Genomic DNA, 19,594 nt, shown 5'->3' with positions numbered 1-19,594 from the left:
GCTTTATGGACATTCATTCCAGTTCCTGATTAGTTGTGTAGCAATCTAATATTTGAGCAAATCAGAATGGCTAACTGAACATACCTGGTTATTTAAGCTAATTAATAAAAGTGTGACATTTATATTCAAGATGCAACACACGCCATACATAGGACATTTGATCATATAGAATAGATAGGGCCTAATTGTTGCATAATATCATCCCTCTGGTCAAGACAATGCTCACACTGGTGAATCTCCTCCAGTTCTCCTTCTTACCATATTGGGATGTTGTCATGCAGACTGCCACGGAAATCAACTTGAAGGCTATCTTGAGAAGAATGTTGGAGCATCAATTGATGGCGCTGTTACAGATGTGTGGCATTTCATATTGAAGTGTTCCTATGATTGTGAAGGGTATCACATTGAGAATTCCTCTCAAAGCAGCTCAGATTCTTATGACATCTGTAAATAAATCAAATCTGAGCAGCTTCATTGGAGAAAGGTAACTGATAAGATAGCAAAAATTCTATCAAAAAAATAAGTTGCATATGTCTATATGTGGGTCATTCAAATGATATTGTATTACTTTATAAATTCAAGTTGTTATTTCTGTTTAATTAGCCTACTAATACATCTGGGTTATTTAAAACTGATTACAGTGGCCTTTGGGCTATTAAATGAGTTACCGTATTTTTGGCATTTAACTATGTTGAATAAAGTTAATAATCCCTTCATGAACAAATGTTATATAATTTGGCACTGGCAATCCAAGTCGAAATAACAAGCCACCATAACTTAATTCAGCAACCAATTTATGGGGAGGGAGGTTTTAGGTATTAACTTAGCCTCAAGTCACCATAAAGAGAGAAAAAAAAGTTTCACGTTCCCAGGGACGCACACCCACACAGGCATCAACTGCTGCTGGAAGACCATCAACTCTGTGAAAGATGCCCTTTAGTCTGCCCGAAACTTGCTGGTCTTCCAGTGCAAGGAGCTGTCCTCGACCGAGTGTTGCAGACTGGCACATTCCAAGGTCCAGGACTACGTGCTGAGGGACGCACTGAAGCTGGGTGTGGCCGCCGTAAAGGCTCTATGGGGAAAGGCCACCGTTTAGAGCCCTCCCGTCAGTGTATACTGAGGGGCTGGAACCAGGGAAAACCCCCCTCGGGCAGAATGTAAAATAGCAAATGAATGTACTGAAATGTAATGTACCTGAAATCAATAAGCTGTATTGATTGTAATGCAATGAGGCACCCTAGAGTGTCATGAACCTCCCAAACCCGCAACCTCTACCACCTAGAAGGACAAGAGCAGCAGGCACATGGGAACAACACCACCTGCACGTTCCCCTCCAAGTCACACACCATCCCAACTTGGAAACATATCGCTGTTTCTTCATCGTCGCTGGGTCAAAATCCTGCAACTCCCTACCTAACAGCACTGTGGGAGAACCTTCACCACATGGACTGCAGCGGTTCAAGAAGGCGGCTCACCACCACCTTCTCAAGGGCAATTAGGGATGGGCAATAAATGCCGGCCTCGCCAGCGACACCCACATCCCATGAACGAATAAAAAAAAACTGTAATTATCATGTACCATGTGTTGTTTGAATCATATTTGAACTGTACTTTATGTATCTTGCAAATTGTATTGTCTACGTTTGAAATGTGATATGGCAACTGTACTGTATGTATCATTACAAATTTTATGAATAAAGTATATTTTTGAAACAAAAATGATCAGTTTGCATTCTGACAATCTTGCCTGGCAGGGACTGGAGTGTGCATTGCATATGGGTGGAAACATGATGATTTAAATCAAGTTTCCTTTGTCCTTTTTATGATTTGGGGTTTTATTAGTTGTACCCCTCAAAAAGGAGGCACTTTTGTTTAGATCTTGACACTGGGGACAATCCAGTGTCTGCTTAAGGGTTAATGAAAAGAGGCATTCTGACAATCTTTGTTGTACACCTAAGGAGTTCCGGGATTTAAAGAAAGCATACGTTGGCTGGCAGGAAGTCATGAAAATCTTTGCCTTGAGGGGATTGTTAAAATCTCCCTCACCTTCCAGTCTCTCCTCAACTTTGCGGCGTGCGGTTATCACCAACATTTCCATCTCGCTCCCGCCAGCTACTCTGGCGGTCAAGGAATGCTTCACTGACTGGGGAACCGACAGCATTCTGTTCGCAAATGCAACGCGACGAAACGAATGTTTTAGTTTCTGCTGAATGTCGAGTGTTTCTTTGGGGTTTTTTTCCCCCTTCTCTCCAGGTGAGTTTACCTTGAGAGTAAAGCCGTAGCCCGCAGCCAAACTCTCCCCCCTGTTAACACTAGGGAGGAACAGGAGAGAGGCAGCCCAGGGGATCTCTCTCCCCCCTCTCTCTCCCCCCTCATACGGTTTTGTCACCTTTTCCTACTTATTGCAGTCTTGGAAGAACCCTCCATTTGCAAGCCCTCTGACATATTGAGGTTGTCGTCCTGTTTCTTTATTCCTGTGTTTAATTTTTTTAAATCCTCCTTGTTTTATTTCTCTTTGTGATTTCCCTCCCCACTTCATTTTCTACCCCCCTCACGCTTTATTTGCATGTACCTCCCACCCCACTGATTGCATTGTTAATAGAGATTTAATTTTGGCTGCGTGTTCAATAGGGCCATTGTTGTTCAGTTCACTTGTTTTAATGGTCGATAATATTTGAAGAGTCGTGTATTTTTAGTCTGAGAATATTTTACACAAGTAATCACTTGCTCAACAGGCAGCGTTAGTGCTAGCAGGTGGTATCAAAGTTCAGTTTGCTTTGTATGGTTTTTTTTCCCTCTGGGATGATCAAAAGGAATGTGGGGTAACCAGATTTTCTCAAGGTGGACTTTGCTGTCTTCAGTCTTGGACAATAAATTTGAGTAATTTTGTTTTAATTCTTAGCTCAGTGTTGTGCCATTCCTACACCCTGATTTATTTGTTTATCAAGGGACAACTAACACTTCATAGATCACAATCATTGACTTTCCCTGTAATCTGTCCTTGGTTTTACAGTAACATTAATTTTATTTGCTCTCCATTATATTTATATATCAACAACAACTTGCATTTGTATAGTGCCTTTAACGTGTAAAGCACTTCAGGATGTTTTTCTAAAGGGTGCCATCAAAAAGATGAATGCCGAGCCAAAGAAGAGGGGTGACTAAAAGCTTGGTTAAAGAGGTGGTTAAGTATTGTTTTAAAGGAGAGAGATGTGAAGAGGCAGAAGGATTTAGGGAGGGAATTCCTTGGCTAATGGTACTGCTGCCAGTGATGGGACGAAGGAGAGAGGGGGCTGCCCAAAAGGCCTGAGGTCAGAGGAACGGAGAATTTGGAGGAGCCTGTAGTGCTGGAGGCGTTACAGAGATAGAGATGGGCAAGACCATAAAAGGATTTAAACACAAGGATGAACATTTTAAATTCGAGGTGGTTGGGGTCTGGGTGCTGATGTAGGCCAGCGAGGACAGGGGTGTTGGGCAAGCAGGACATGGTGTGGGATAGGATATATTTTGCAAACCAAGTAAGAACTGAAATGTGGGATAGGATATATTTTGCAAACCAAGTAAGAAACTGGACTCAGCTTCCACACTTTGCATTTTGTCTGTAATTGGCACAAAAACAGGGCAGTCACCTTTGTATGTATGCAATCCATATTTCTCCTTGATCCATGTTTTTGTCTCTTAAATTTGATTGTTGACAAGTAAACTTAGTAAATCCATAAAACTTTAATGATCCTTAATTTTGTTTTATTATTGCTGATTTTAAAAACCTATTTTTTGGAACTTGTCTCATGTTCTGTTTTAAAGGGGAGAGAAAAATCTGGACCCAAAAAACCTGGGTAAATTTGGAGAAAAGTCAATGAATATCAATATTGATTAGATATATTCCTAAAACTCATGAAAACAAGCCAGGGACTAAAGTATAGCTATTGTGTTATTGATGAACCCAAGTTTTGAGGCTCTGGGCCAGTTATATGAGGTACAGTCAAGCTAAGAACAAAGCTAAATCCCAGAAGTGAAAGGACAGCATTCTAACTCCTAACACACACTCCTAATAGTTTTTTTTCAGAAAATCTTCAAGAAATACTGGATGCCTTTGAACTGACCTAGCTAGTAGGATCAGGTTTCAGTTGTAATTGGGACCAGAGTATTGCTATGTTCAGGTATACCTGGAGATTGTTGTTCGGATATGTAATGAAGGGTGAAGCCAGCAGATATTTGTGAAGAATCATTTGAGGCATCAGTGCACACCAAACCATTCACAACCATTAGGTTGCAAATCCTCCACTTCTTTTCCTGTTGAAAATCAGGTCCAGCGATATGCTCACTCGCATTCGTAATGCCATTTCATGAATTGCATGCTGGACGTGCCACCACGTTCTGTTGAATCCCTTTACTCTGGTTTCCACCCTGCCCACAGCACCAAGCCCACCATGATCGAGGTCATCAGTGTTACCTTGTGACTGCAGCCAAGGTGCATTAATCTTCCTCGTTCTCTGCATCCTTTCTGTAGCCTTTAATATGGTTGATCACTCCATCCTCTACTTCTCTTCCAAGGTCCACCACCAACACACTGCCCTTCATGGTTTCATTCAGACCTGTCATAACATATCTAACGCATCCCCAGCTATGGCTTTGCCTTCCTCACCCAAGCAATCACCTTTGGCATACCCCAGGGTTCCATCCTTAGCCCCTCCCATTCCTTGCCTTCATGCTACCTCTCTGTGATATTACCCATAAGCATGGAATCAGCTTTCGTATATATGCCAACAACTCCCAGTTTTACCCTTATGACCTTACCCTCTGCTGCACAACTGTTGTTGGATAGACATTTGGACATCACAGCATCAAGTAGTGGATGAGACAGAACATTCTTCATCTGAACACTGGCAAAACTGAAGCTGCCCTGTTTGATTCCTGCCAGAAACTCTGCATCTTAATCCTTAATTCCACCCCCTTTGCTAGTTCCTTACTCATGCTGAACTCAGTGGCATATAGTCCCGTTTGACACTGAACTGAGTTTCAAACTACAGAACACCCCTGACTTGTCCAAGCATCTGAATCGGCCTTTCAGAATCTCTAAGGATCTTCACCACCTTGCCTTCTTGCTGCACGGGCACGATTGTAATGCTCCTCAGCTTCATTGCGGGTCACACGGAATGGCGTCATCAGACCTGATTTTCAAATGGCTGTAAATACACACGAGTGCATTGGTGGCAACTCATATCAGTTGCTGTGTTGGATGGTGGTGGAGCTATGGAAATGAGGGTTTCAATGGGCGGATGGTGGAAGCGGCCAAAAAGAGCCAGAGAACTTGCATGTAGCAGTTTTTCAGCAAAGAAGTGATGGCAATCACTTGCACTTGAGTTTCCTCGCTAAAAATCGACACTACACCGCTCGTCCGCCATATTTAGAGAGAAAAATATGAGGAAATTCCAGGCCTTTTTTTTCCCCCAACTGCTATCTTCCCCTTTTGTAGCCAGGTCCTCTGGGTGGTTGCAGAGAGCGATCATTCTTCTCAGCATTTTGGATGACTCTTCTCTTGGTGTTCATGAACTTGAGTGCCTATGAGGGCACTCCTCCTTTTCCTTACTGTATGCATCAGCACCTCAACTATCCATAAATATGGCTGAGTGCTTTCAGGAACCCTCCATTGGTGAGAAATAATGTGAATGTTTAAACATCTTTATTTCACTTGCTATGAAATGCTAACAAGTGATTTAAAATAACTGGCAATAACTGACTTTCGGCATCAATACATTGAAAGATGCCTTAATTCACTGTGTTCACAACTTTGCAGTTTGTCACTCTGTAACGTAGAGAAAACTGCACAGTTTTTCTTTGTCTATGCACTCTTTATGGTCGGTTAGCTGTAATTATACTTGTACTTTAAAATCCATTGTTTAATCTCTCAGTACAATAAGGTGGGGTGAAGAAAATGTATTACACTGCTGCCAGAGCCCTTCATGCATACGTGTTCCAGGGGCAGCCTGATCCACATGTGGGAGCTCACGCTGCATAACTAATTAAAGCCTAAGAAGATCTGGCTGGAGTGACCATGTGCAGTATATTAGATGGGTTTCCTGGTGCATATCAATCGTGCTTGATTCACACCCGTTCTGGAATTTCTGCTCTTTTTGACTATGTCGCCCATTGATACGGAGCTAACATTGCTCATGTCTGACCAATGTGACAATTAAAGTAATAAAAACAGCCTGAGGTTGAGTTGGTTGAGAAACTATCCTCTAGGACTTCATTCTCTGCAACTATAAGGGCCCCTCAGCGAAACAAGTTTCAATAGGATGAGTAAGTCCACAGGCTAGACTGCCCGTAATTCAGTACTAATTGGCGGAGTCACTCAGAGGGAATGGCTCGTGCGACTGTCACAACGGTATATCAGAAGTTATTCACTTGAGGAGTATTCATTTAAGTTACAACGGAGGAAACTTGAAAATTAATCTATCTTGTGCTATGCCTGATTTGATGATACTTAAGACTGAGAGTTGATGCAAGAAGCAGAAACCTTTCCATTCATCAGCCCTGACTTCTTTCATCTTTTAAAAGAAAAATCATCTGCTCAAAGTTATGTGCAAGGAAGTATTAAAAGGCAGAATTAACAATAAGATGGATCTACTGGAAACAATGAAGACCTTAGAAGAAGGGGCCAATAATGAGGAACAATAAAGTGAGAATAAATGGAATCTTCTATATCCTCTTATTTCACAGAAAGGGTTGTTTTTTGGTGGAAGAGATCAGTGCTGATAAATAGAAAGGTGTCTGTTTTTTGCATCAGCTGTCAGCCTTAAGTGCTATCAAATCAGGCGTAGCATGGGATAAATTCAGTGTAAAATTTATGGTATGTATTCAGTGTCCTATTTTATCAACAGTGTGTCAGATGTCAGAATTTCCCTTGTTCCTATTGTTCTCTATCTCCTTGAGGACATGATGTGTGCCGGGGTATATCAACCTTCTGGTACCTCACTGAAGTGATCATTCTCTGTGTGTAAGCTTAGAGAGTGAGAGGCAGAGATTATTTAACATGGGGGAGGCACCAAAGCTCAATTCAGCCCAACCATGCCCTCAGGTGATGTTGACACACAGAAACTCACACATTACAACAACTTGCATTTATATAGCACCTCTATTGTAATAAAATGTCCCAAGGCGCTTCTCAGGAGTGTTATTAAACAAAATTTGACACTGAGCCACATAAGGAGATGTTAGGACAGTGACCAAAAGCTTGGTCAAAGAGATAAGAGTGGCTTAAAGGAGGAGCGAGAGAGGTAGAGAGGTTTAGGGAGGGAATTCCACAGTTTAGGGCCTAGGCAGCTGAAGGCACGGCCACCAATAGTGGAGCGATTAAAATCAGGGATGCGCAGGAGGCAAGAATTGAAGGAGCTCTCTGAGGGTTGTAGGGCTGGAGGAGGTTACAGAGATAGGGAGGGGTGTGGCCATGGTTGGATTTGAAAACGAGGATGACAATTTTAAAATCGAGGACCAGGAGTCAGTGTAGGTCAGCGAGCATAGGGGTGATGGGAGAACGGAACTTGGTGCGAGTTAGGATACGGGCAGCGGAGTTTTGGATGAGCTCAAGTTTATGGAGGATGGAAGATGGGAGGCCGACCAGGAAAGCATTGGAATAGTCCAGTCTGGAGGTAACAAAGGCATGGATGAGGGTTTCAGCAGCAGATGAGCTGAGGCAGGGGCGGAGATGGGCGATGTTATGGAGGTGGAAGTTGGTGATGTAGCAGATATGTAGTTGGAAGCTCATCTCAGGGTCAAATAGGACGCCAGGGTTGCGAACAGTCTGGTTCAGCCTCAGACAGTGGCCAGGGAGAGGGATGGAGTCAGTGTCTAGGGAACGGAGTTACAGCAGGGATTAATGGATTGTGATCACGGGACTTCTGGCAGATCTTTCACCCTTCTGTAGCTCAGAGTCCCAGAGACTAAATGCGTTACTTCCGTTACAGGTGGGTGACTGAACATGGAACTGCCTGGTTTGGATGGTTCAGCATTGCATTTGTCTTCTGATCCACCAGGCAAGACCGGTTGTTGAAATTTAAAGGGGTGTGTCATTTTACAACAAAAATATTGTGATGCAAAAGTCCTTTCCACACGATGAATTTGACTGACCCTTTAAACTAATAAAGAAAACTATTGAAATAATCAGCTGCTCCTAGGAAATGCCTGGCCAATGTCTTTAAGAAAATAATACTGGTTAAAATTTGAATTACAGGAAGGACAGTGCAAACTGTTACCCGATATCAGAGGCTAGGTGATATGAAAGCCCATGCTGTGCAAATGACCACTAAGACATGAAATGTTAACCTTTGTAAAATTTGTACTATTTTTCATTGACAGAGCTGGAAATAGATCCTGACAAGATGACGTCATCTAACGATTATGGAGCTGCTTCTTGGGAGCTTAACGTTCAGGTGGATCAGCCAAGTGAAGATTTACCATTGGAGTTTAATTTGAGAGTAACAGGAGACTTTCATGTTGGAGGAGTCATGCTAAAATTAGTGGAACAAATTCGTAAGTGAAGTTTTTGTTTATTCATGTCTCCAAGTGTTGGTGATGTTCTGCTTGACCAACAATTCACCATATAATTTTCAGCCAATTCTTGTGTCCTGACTGTCTTTTGCACCTCTTAAAATCTGCATTTTTTTCTACTAGTGAACATTATTTTACCATAGAACTTGAAGGACTAGATGATGAAGGGGGATAGATCTAGGGAAAAGTCTTATCCACTTTGAGACCTGAGTTAAGATCAACTCAGAGCAATGGGATAAAAGTCTGTTTTACAAACATACGGACATACGAAAATGGCAGACAGGTAAAGACCAGCTAATCCATATTGCTATGGTGCAACTAAGCATCTCAAACCCCATCGGCCCCCCGACCAGCAGCCCCTGTAAGTGTCTTGATCCAAAATAGCTTGGAAAGTCTCAACCCAGTTCCTGGTGAGGTGTGGCTTGTATCACAGAACACTCCAGCATTTGAAACAAATTGGCCCTATGCTGGAAATCTCACTCACGAGGCCATGAGGATAGATAGCGTGAGAAATAGAAATGTCGGGCTGGTGCAGTAGATGTTATTCTTCTGAAGCTGATGTTAAGACATGGGAGGAGAGCTCAATTTCCTCAGGGTTTGTCCTGCTCTGCTGCCGTAACTCTGAACAAACTTCGATGGAAGCCTCGTGTGTGCACGTAAACTTTAGTGCTATATTCTACAGGGATAATTTATGAAATTATTCTCTAGTTCTTGCCTGCCAAGAGACGAAGTCAAGAATTCAACCACGTACTCCCCACAATTTTGCATTCATTTTGATGGCCGAATCCTTGATATGGGCAGGGTTCTGCAGAAGGGATGTAAACTTACCCCTCATATCTAAAATTGCTGTTCCATTGTTAATGGGTCAATATCCTGCAATTCCCTACTAAACACCTTGCAGAAGCACCATCACTGCAAGGATGGCAGCAGTTCAAGGGAAGGCCCATCACCACCTGCTCAAGGAAACTAGGGATTGGCAATAAATGAGGCCTTGGCAGCATCACCCACATCCCAAGAACAAATTTAAAAAGAGAATGCTTAAGTGGTCCATTTTCAGCATTGATATTCCTCATCTTGATGAGTATAATAGTCAACCCTAAAAAACATGAAATAAATAAAATTCTAAAAATGCAACAAACCACATATATTTTTCTCCCCTTTACTGACATAAACCTATATTTAGGTTGTAATAGGTATCTAAAGAACACTATTAGCTTATATCAGTTTTCAGTTTTTCTCTTCCAAAGCATGGGGCCTAGACAGCTGAAGACATAGCCACCAATGGAGGGGTGAAGGAATGGAGTAAAGGCCAGAGTCAGAGGAACGGAGAGTTCAGAGGAGGTTGTAGGGCTGGAGGAGATATGAAGCAGCAAAGCCATGAAGGGATTTAAACATGAAGTGCTAATGTAGGTCAGTAAATGCAGGGGTTATAGGTAAACGGGACCTGATGTGGGAGAGTATACGGGCAGCAGAGCTGAAGTTTACACAGGGCGAAGGATGGGAGGCCAACCAAGAGAGAATTGGAATAGTCAAGTCTGGAGGTGACAAAGGCATGGATAAAGATTTTATCCGTGGCATATAGGCTGAAGTAGGGACAGAGGTGGGCGATGTTATGGAGGTAGAAGTAGGCGGTCTTTGTGATAGAGAGTATATGGAGTCAGATGCTCAGCTTGGGGTCAAATAGGACACCGAGTTTGCGAACAGTCTGATTCAACCTAAGGCATTGGCCAGGGAGGGGTTGGAATTGGTGACGAGGTAATGGAGTTTGTGGCAGGGACCGAAGACGATAGCTTTTGTCGTCCCAACGTTTAACTGCAGGAGATTGCGGCTCAGCCATGACTGGATATCGGGCAAGCAGTCTGACAACTCAGGCAGTGGAAGGGTTGTGACATGTGATAAAGAGATAGAACTGGGTGTCGTCAGCGTGCATTTGGAAGCTGACCCCATGTCTACGTGATGTCTCCAAAGAGCAGCATGTAGTTGAGGAAGAGGAGGCCAAGGATAGATCCTGGGAGGACTCTGGCAATTGATTTTCTTACTTCAGTGCAAGTACAAAAAGCAAAATTCCATGACAGCATTAAGGCAGATCACTACTCACTTTGCATTGTAGGGACTGTATTATACATTGAGTTACATTGAGTCTACAGCACAGAAACAGGCCATTCGGCCCAACTGGTCTATGCCGGTATTTATGTTCCACACGAACCTCCTGCCTCTCTACTTCATCTACCCTTATCAGCACATCCTTCTATTCCTATCTCCTTCGTCTGCTTATCAAGCTTCCCCTTAAATGCATCTATGCTATTTGCCTCAACTATACATGCATTAATAACAGTTAAGTGCTAACGTACTAAACTATTAGCTGCAGGCTGAGGTCACCTACTGGGACTATGATATAGTGGCAATAACAGAGACCTGGCTCAAAGAAGGGGAGGATTGGGTACTTAATAATCTTGGCTACCAGGTATTCAGGAAAGATAGGGAAGGCAAGAAAGGAGGTGGGTGGGGGGTGGTGGCAGTTTTGATCAAAGAAACTATTGTAGCACTGGGAAGGGATGATGTAGTTGAGGGGTCAAAGACAGAATCTATTTGGTAAGAATTAAGGAAAAATAGAGGAGCTGTTATGCTACTGAGTGTATACTATAGGCCAAATAGTGGAACGGAGATAGAGGAGCAAATTGCAGGCAATTTACAGAAAGATGCAAGAATTATAGAGTAGTGATAATGGAGGACTTCAATTATCCCAATATAGACTGGGATAGTAAAAGTGTAAAGGGCAAAGAGGGGGGGAATTCCTGAAATGTGAACAAGAGAACTTTCTGGAACAGTGTGTTTTGAGCCCAACCACAAAGGAAACAATGCTGAACCTAGTTCTGGGGAATGAAGTGGGACAGGCGGGAGAGCATTTGGGGGAACAGTGATCATAATATCATTAGGTTTAGCATGGTTATGGAAAAGGACAAGGAACAATCAAATGTGTAAATGCTTAACTGGAGGAGGGTTAATTTCAGTGAGTTAAAAAGGGATCTTGTCCAGGTGGATTGGAATCAAAAATTGGCAGGCAAAACAGAAATTGAACAAAGGGAGGCCTCCAAGAAGGAGCTGGTTCAGGAACAGAGTAGACACATTCCCAAGAGGAGGAAAGGAAAGGCATCCAAAGCTAGAGATGCCTGGATGACTAAGTATATGGAGATTAAAATGAAACAGAAAAAGGAGGCTTATGACAAATGTCACTAGAGAAGAGGATGCTGCCATTGTAGTAGTAAAGGAGGAGGTGGTAGCGATAGTGGATAGGATAAAAATAGATAAAGAGGAGGTATTTAAAAGATTGGCAGTACTCAAAGTAGAAAAGTCACCCGGTCCAGATAGGTTGCGTCCTAGGTTACTAAGGGAAGTAAGGATAGAAATTCCAGAGGCTCTGGCCACAATCTTCCAATCCTCCTTAGATATGGGGATGGTGCTTGAGGACTGGAGAATTGCAAATGATACAACCCTGTTCAAAAACGGGGAGAGGGATAAATTACAGGCCAGTCAGTGGTGGGGAAACTTTTAGAGACAATAATCCAGGAAGAAATTAATTGGTCCTTGATAAGTACGGGCAAATAAGTGAAAGTCAGCACAAATTTGTTAAAGGAAAATCATGTTTGACTAATTTGATTGAGTTCTTTGATGAAGTAATGGAGATGGTTGATGAGGTTAGTGTGGTTGATGTGTATATGGACTTTCGAAAGGCATTTGGTAAAGTACCACATAATAGACTTGTTAGCAAAAATTAAAGACCATGCGATTAAAGGGACAGTGGGAGCTTGAATACAAAATTGGTGAAGGGACAGAAAGCAGAGAGTAGTGGTGAATGGTTGCTTTTCAGACTGGAGGGAAGTATACAGCAGTGTTCCCCAGGGGTCAGTATTAGGACCACTGCTCTTTGATATATATTAATGACCTGGACTTGGGTATGGAGGGTCCTAAGGCCTTAGAGAGGGTGCAGAAGAGATTTACTAGAATGGTACCAGGGATGAGGGACTTTAGTTATGTGGAGAGACTGGAGAACCTGGGGTTGTTCTCCTTAGAACAGAGAAGGTTAAGGGGAGATTTGATAGAGGTGTTCAAAATCATGAATAGTTTTGATAGAATAAATAAAGAGAAACTGTTTCCAGTGGCAGAAGTGTCAATAACCAGAGGACACAGATTTAAGTTGATCAGCAAAAGAGCCAGTGGCGACATGAAGAAACATTTTTTACGCAGCGAGTTCTAATGATCTGGAATGCATTGCCTGAAAGAGTGGTGGAAGCAGATTCAATAATAACTTTCAAAAGGGAATTAGATAAATACTTGAAAAGGAAAAAATTGCAGGGCAATGGGGAAAGACTAGGGTCTAATTGGATAGTTCTTTTAAAGAGCTGGCACAGGCACAATGGGCTGAATGGCCTTCTCCTGTGCTGTACCTACTATGATATGACACTATGATATTCTAAAATGATTTGTAGCTGTGCATCCAAAGAAGCAATTTGAATATTTGAGATCAAGGTGACAAGTAACAGTTGGATTTGTAGACCTCAGTGGCTTTAAATTCTATTGGGAATTTGTTGTTGCGTATTGACAATAAATCTGTTCAAACCGCTTTTGCACACAATCTTATTAATTGCATTGATTAGCACAACAAAGCAATAAATCAACAATAAAACATAAAATACACTCAGTCAAGATTCATGCCTAGGATTGTGAAACAAATGTATTAAGCCAATGGCATCATCCATCACTGCAGGAAGATTGTAGGGTCACAAAGGAAAATTGTTGATCTAAAAGAGTTAAGCATTATTCATAATGATTACTGAAGTATCTTTTGAAAGCTTGGTTAGCAATTACTCTTAATTCCTTGGAAATAAAAGGTATTGCTGCTTAATATAGTATTGGTTTAAAACTATTTTCTGACACAAAATCATCTTTGTTCTCATTCTGTTTATGTAGACATGATTGCTGGTTTTTCGGTGAAACATCAAAATGTACAGCAATGATCTTGAAGACCAGCAATAACAGAACAATTTAACTTGTCTTCAAAGGCAGCTGTAATCACAGGGTTCAGATTATATTAGAAGGCTGAATAATGAGGAATGTTTCCTTAAAGAGCCATGACTATAGTCTAAAACTGAGAGACATGTTTACTTTGACAAGTAATCATCAACAATTATTTTCGAAGGACTCCTTATTATGATTCCTGAGTAATTGTCAGATTGCTTCACTGTGACACCTTTTCTTGTCGACGTGATGGGGGAGATTTTCCTGGGTTTGTGCTCAGGTGTATTAGATCACCTGGATGCAGTGAGTATCAGAAAATTGGGCAAGTTGGATTCAATGCACCTGGGCACAGATCCAGGAGAATCTCCCTTTTTAAAGCCAATGTGTTACACTAGGTTTTATTATTTTTAAAATCAAACTAATACAAAGAGTTATCGGGGGTTAAATTCGATAACCCCCGAATTGAATCGCGGTGCGCAATTAACCCGCGCCTGGCCGTTGAGATGCAAGGACACCCTGCAGGACACTCACCGACACACCTCCTGCTTTCTTGCAGGAGAAGGTGACGCATAACAGGAGGCAGTGAGTGGCAGTGACATCTAGCCTCTCGAGCCTGTTCCGCCATTCAGTGAGATCATAGAATCATAGAATCATAGAAGTTTACAACATGGAAACAGGCCCTTCGGCCCAACATGTCCATGTCGCCCAGTTTATACCACTAAGCTAGTCCCAATTGCCTGCACTTGGCCCATATCCCTCTATACCCATCTTACCCATGTAACTGTCCAAATGCTTTTTAAAAGACAAAATTGTACCCGCCTCTACTACTGCCTCTGGCAGCTTGTTCCAGACACTCACCACCCTTTGAGTGAAAAAATTGCCCCTCTGGACCCTTTTGTATCTCTCCCCTCTCACCTTAAATCTATGTCCCCTCGTTATAGATTCCCCTACCTTTGGGAAAAGATTTTGACTATCTACCTTATCTATGCCCCTCATTATTTTATAGACTTGTATAAGATCACCCCTCAACCTCCTACTCTCCAGGGAAAAAAGTCCCAGTCTGTCTAACCTCTCCCTATAAGTCAAACCATCAAGTCCCGGCAGCATCCTAGTAAATCTTTTCTGCACTCTTTCTAGTTTAATAATATCCTTTCTATCATGGTTGATCTGTGACCTATCTCCATATACCCGCCTTAGCCCCATATCTCTTAATACCTTTGGTTAACAAAAATCGACCAATCTCAGATTTAAAATTGCGGATCAGCGGTCCAAACTTCTCCCACCCTTTGCGTGGAGAACCGTTTCCTAACTTCACTCCTGAAAGTCCTGGCTCTAAGCGTGAGATTCATGCTGCCTGATCATTTACCTGATTCTGGTGAGCAGCCAGGCTTGGCTGCACTGTTGGATGGCTTCTCACCAGCAGGGGGGCCCCAATACCACGTGAGTTGCTCGCACTTCTTAAAGACAGCCTGCACTTTTTAAAGGCAGCCTGCGCCTCTTCCTTGCAAAATGTAAGATACGGGTCCGCGCGGAGTCTGAACAGAGATCAGACATTGCACACGTAAAACACAGATGCAGGTCCCGTCCCTATGTTTACAAACTGTTGAGTTATGGTAAAACATTGAATAAAGGTTGCGCACTACTAAATCCCACATCCTCCAATCTGCACACCAGACCTCACCAATCTGCCGATCTGAGTTTGTACCAGGCCTGCGAGAGAGTGTGCGCCAAGGTTCTCTGCTGATGCACTAGAGGCCTTGGTGCAAGAGGTGGACAGAAGAAGGGGCATCCTATATCCGCAGTGGGGCAAGAAGCCCTCCAGACATATGCTGAAGAGGCAGTGGGAGGCAGTAGCAGATGAAGTCAATTCCAGGCGCATAGCACCACGATCATGGATGCAGTGCAGGAAGAAGTTCAGTGCTTTGACACGAATGGTCAAGGTGAGTGAGGTCAACTGTCAAGTGGTGTCTCCTCCAACTACATCACTAGCCGCATGCACTACACGCCCCGTCACCCACATACCAACAAACTCTTTCAATCAGTACTCAACTCTTCCAATCAGATGCTTCCTCTCATCTTCACACATAACCACTGTTGCAAGCCGCACACCCACACCTCACAGGTCACACACACCGGCAGCTATTGCACCATGATAGTCATATCATCCAAACATACTGCAGGACAAACCTCTCACTTTCTTGAAGGAGAAGGTGGCGCATAACAGGAGGCAGCAAGTGGCAGTGACATCTAGCCCCTTGAGCCTGTTCCGCCATTCAGTGAGATCATGGTTGATCCGTGACCTATCTCCATATACCCGCCTTAACCAAAGGTATTAAGGGATATGGGGCTAACAAAAATCTATCAATCTCAGATTTAAAATTAACAATTGAGCTAGCATCAACTGTCATTTGCAGAAGTGCGTTCTAAACTTCTCCCACCCTTTGCGTGTAGAAGTGTTTCCTAACTTCGCTCCTGCATGTCCTGGCTCTAATTTTTAGGCTATGTCCCCTAGTTCTAGTATTCAAGTATGGAGGCCTCCAAAAACAGGTACAAATGCTTCAGCAGCCAGAAACAATAATCCAGCAACTAAACTGTAAATCCTGCATGGTCCCTTTAAATAGCGCTGGTAGGGGGGTCCTCCAGGCCGTCTACGACCTGTTCAGCTGTGCTTGGTTACGACAGTGCATTAGCTGGAGCGTTGAGTTCCAAAATCGTATCTGCCCCTTTAAATCAGCGTTGCACACTGATCTAACATTTATTCTCCTTACTTTATGTGGTACCGGCGTTCGTTATCTGCACGTGCACAAACGCCTTTACCAAGATGGTGTCCGGCGCATGTCACGCTAGAAGCGCGCACATGCATTCCGGACGCCATTTTAGGACGTCAGGAGGCCGCGTCGCGCCTAAAAAAAACAGTCGCTACACGGCTGAATTTATAGCCCATCAACTTTAACCCTGTCATATCAGCTTGGTAGCACGTTTACCTTGGTCAGAAACTCCATAGTAGGATTTGAGCTCAAAAGTCCACTCCAGTACAGTACCGAGGGGCTACTACTTTGTCAGAAGTGCCAGGCAAAGAGTTATTCCAGTGCCCTGGTCAACATTCCTCCTTCCACCAGTACCACTTAGTGAAAAAAAAACAGATTACGTGGTCATCCATCTCATGGTTGTATGTAGGAAGTGGCTGGCACAGAATGGTTGTCTTGGTTGCTTATAGATCTATAGTCACTTGCAATTCCAAAAGCATTCTGAGATGTTTCAATGTCATAAAGTGCCATATAATATAACACAGTATTATTCAGTGGAGATGGGTAAATAGTGTGATTATCTCTTCAGCCTCAAGCTTTCGGTAGATGTGAATGTTAGGGCGGATTTTCCTGGTTCTGCGCCCAGATGTACTGAATTGCCTGGACGCAGCGAACATCAGAAAATTGGATAGTTTGTAGCATGTGCTTGTGCTGTGGCTGTCTGATGCAGCAACATTTACTGCCCTGGGCCATTTGAATGGCCCCGATGTATTCCAGGTGCAGCCAGCTCCCTGACTGGGCCATGTGCCAGAATGCATCACAAGAAACAGGAGGATAGCTGCAGGCCTGAGAGGTCGACATCTGGGCTCCTGGCCACCAGCATTGGGGGCTTTGGTTGCTGCTCTATCACCTACTTCAAATGCGGGTCCAGTGATGTAATTTAGGGGAGGCCCAGGAGATATTGGGGCAGCACAGTGGGGAAAGAGACAAATCTCTATTCCTTCTTCGTCTTCGCTGTGCCTGGGAACTAAGTGTTTCCCCAGAGCAAAATGTGCCCTATTATTTTTTTAACCAAACATCCACTGGATAAACATTTTTTCTCCAAACATTTGAACCTATGTAAAATGAATGATTCTAGTGTTTGTTGGCTATCCCACCATATGCTGCAATATGTAAGGAGGGAGGGAAGGTATAGGTGGCACTCAGTGCAGTTTGAAACCAAGCAGCTCTTCAGTATTAGTTTACATGGGTCTTGTGGAGAATTTGTATTGTACTTTGGAAAAGATTTAAACCCGACAGTCTGTGTTGATTGTGAAAAATGGTGTCATATATGATCTACCCCAACAAATTTGCAATAACTTTCTGATGGGTCCTCATGGTACATTTAGGACAACAGGTTATTCAGCAAATTTTTTTAATGAGAATGATGATTGTTAAAGACAACATGCTTATTCTAAAATTATATTTAGAATAACATAGCTTTGAGCAAACTGAACAACATGTAATTAGAGTAGGTCCAGTTGAAAAGCTAGTATCAGTACTGGCGCAATGAGCTGAATGGGCTCCTTCTATGCTGTAATTTCTGTGATTCTATAATGCCACAATAATGTCAGTGATCACCATTCATTATTGCTAATATTGTAGGTAGCAAGCTTGCAAAACAGTATTCTGAAGTCTAGACATAGATTGACTGATGTTCAGGAGTTCATTATGGTATGTGCATCTCTAATTTGCTTTTACAAGAATATGTACAAGAGGTACAGCTTTGCGTTCACATGCAAGTCTGATGCTTGAGAGCTGCCTGTATTCAAAATCCTTGTGTGGCAAAAGGTCCGAACCCAAGATATCAACTTGCCTGTTCTCTCCACAGATGCTGCCTGACCTGCTGAGTGTTTCCTGCATTCTATGGGGGCAGAATTGGGCCATGTAGCAGCCTTTTTGTAGGCGCTATGCAGACACCTCAGCCCAGAAAATGGCATCTGAGATGCGTGTGCACACTTTCGGCGCGACGTGTGCAGGACGCCATCTTGGTGAAGGTGTTTGCGCACAAACACCAGCAGCATGTAAAGTAGGCTGATTATGACGTTAATCAGTGTGCAGTGCTGATTTAAAGGGACCGCTGCTGTTTTGGAACTCCACATTCCAGCCAACGCGCTGTCTTAACCTTGCACAGCTCAACTGGTCTTAATCAGCATGGAGGACCCCCCCTAACCCACCACCAGCGCTATTTAAAGGGATCACGCAGGAGTTACTGGTTAGTTGCTAGATTATTTGTTCTGGCTGCTGATGCATTTATTCCTGTTTTTGGAGGTTTCCTATACTTGAATAAAGTTGCAATACTCTACAGGGAGTGGGCTGGCTAGCTGACGGGCAACAGCAAGGGCACTGGCGGAATGGTAAAGGTGGGACAGGAATGCTGTCATCCTGAGAGAGGACAGCAGGTTCATGTTCCATGGAGCCACTGCCGCTTGCTGTCTCCTGTTATGCGCCAACTTCTCTTGCAAGAAAGTGGCAAGTGTGTCGGTGAGTGTCGTGCAAGATGTTTGGGTGATGTGGCTGTCATGGTTGAATAGCTGCCAGTGTGTGTGACCTGTGAGTTGTGGGTGTGCGGCTTGCAACAGCGGTAATGTGTGAGGGCGAGAGGAAGCATCTGATTGGAAGAGGTGTGTACTGATAGAAAGAGTTTGTTGGTATGTGGGTGATGGGGGGTGTAGTGCCATTCAAGTGCATTGTGCTATGCGCCTGGCATTGATCTTGTCCGATACTGCCTCCCACTGCCTCAGGAACATATGTCTGGAGGGCCTCCCCCGTGGATATAGGTTCCCCTCATTCTGTCCACCTCTTGCACCAAGGCCTCTAGTGCATCATCAGAGAACCTTGGCGCACGCTCTCTTGCAGGCCTGGTACAAACTCAGATTGGCAGATTGGTGGGGTCTGGCATGCAGATTGGAGGATGTGGGATGTAGTTTTGAGAAACCTTTATTCAATATTTTAAAATGCAACAACAGTTTTTAAACATAAGGACGAGACCTGCATCCGTGTTTTACTTGTGCAATTTCTATCTCCGTTCAGACCCATATCTTAGATTTTTGAAAATATGAGTCCATAAACTTTGAGCTGCTAAGTCGTTGTTCATTAAAAATTCCAGAGTTCCCATCACCACCATGCTTCACAATTGACTCCCACCACTTCCTGGAGCCACAGTGCACCTCCCCTTTAAGAGGTGCAGGCTGCCTTTAAGTGGTCCTGCTATCAGGGCTCCTTGCTGGTGCATGCAGCCA

General features: G+C 43.3%; 1 protein-coding gene across 1 annotated transcript in view; it reads left to right on the top strand.

Annotated features, from left to right (window-relative positions):
* The first annotated feature begins 2,027 nt into the window (after positions 1-2,027).
* The window catches only part of fermt1 (FERM domain containing kindlin 1), a 74,448-nt gene continuing 56,881 nt past the window's right edge, over positions 2,028-19,594 (top strand). Inside the window, exons 1-2 of the mRNA XM_067988400.1 lie at positions 2,028-2,253; positions 8,359-8,532. Of these exons, the coding sequence (XP_067844501.1) occupies positions 2,211-2,253; positions 8,359-8,532 (217 nt within the window). The 5' untranslated portion in view covers positions 2,028-2,210. The remainder of the gene's footprint in view (positions 2,254-8,358; positions 8,533-19,594) is intronic.

This window comes from Heptranchias perlo, chromosome 8, assembly GCF_035084215.1.
Source record: "Heptranchias perlo isolate sHepPer1 chromosome 8, sHepPer1.hap1, whole genome shotgun sequence".
In the NCBI taxonomy this organism is placed as follows: Eukaryota; Metazoa; Chordata; class Chondrichthyes; order Hexanchiformes; family Hexanchidae; genus Heptranchias; species Heptranchias perlo.
Note: the sequence above shows the minus strand (reverse complement) of the source record. Positions and strands in the feature narration are given on the sequence as shown.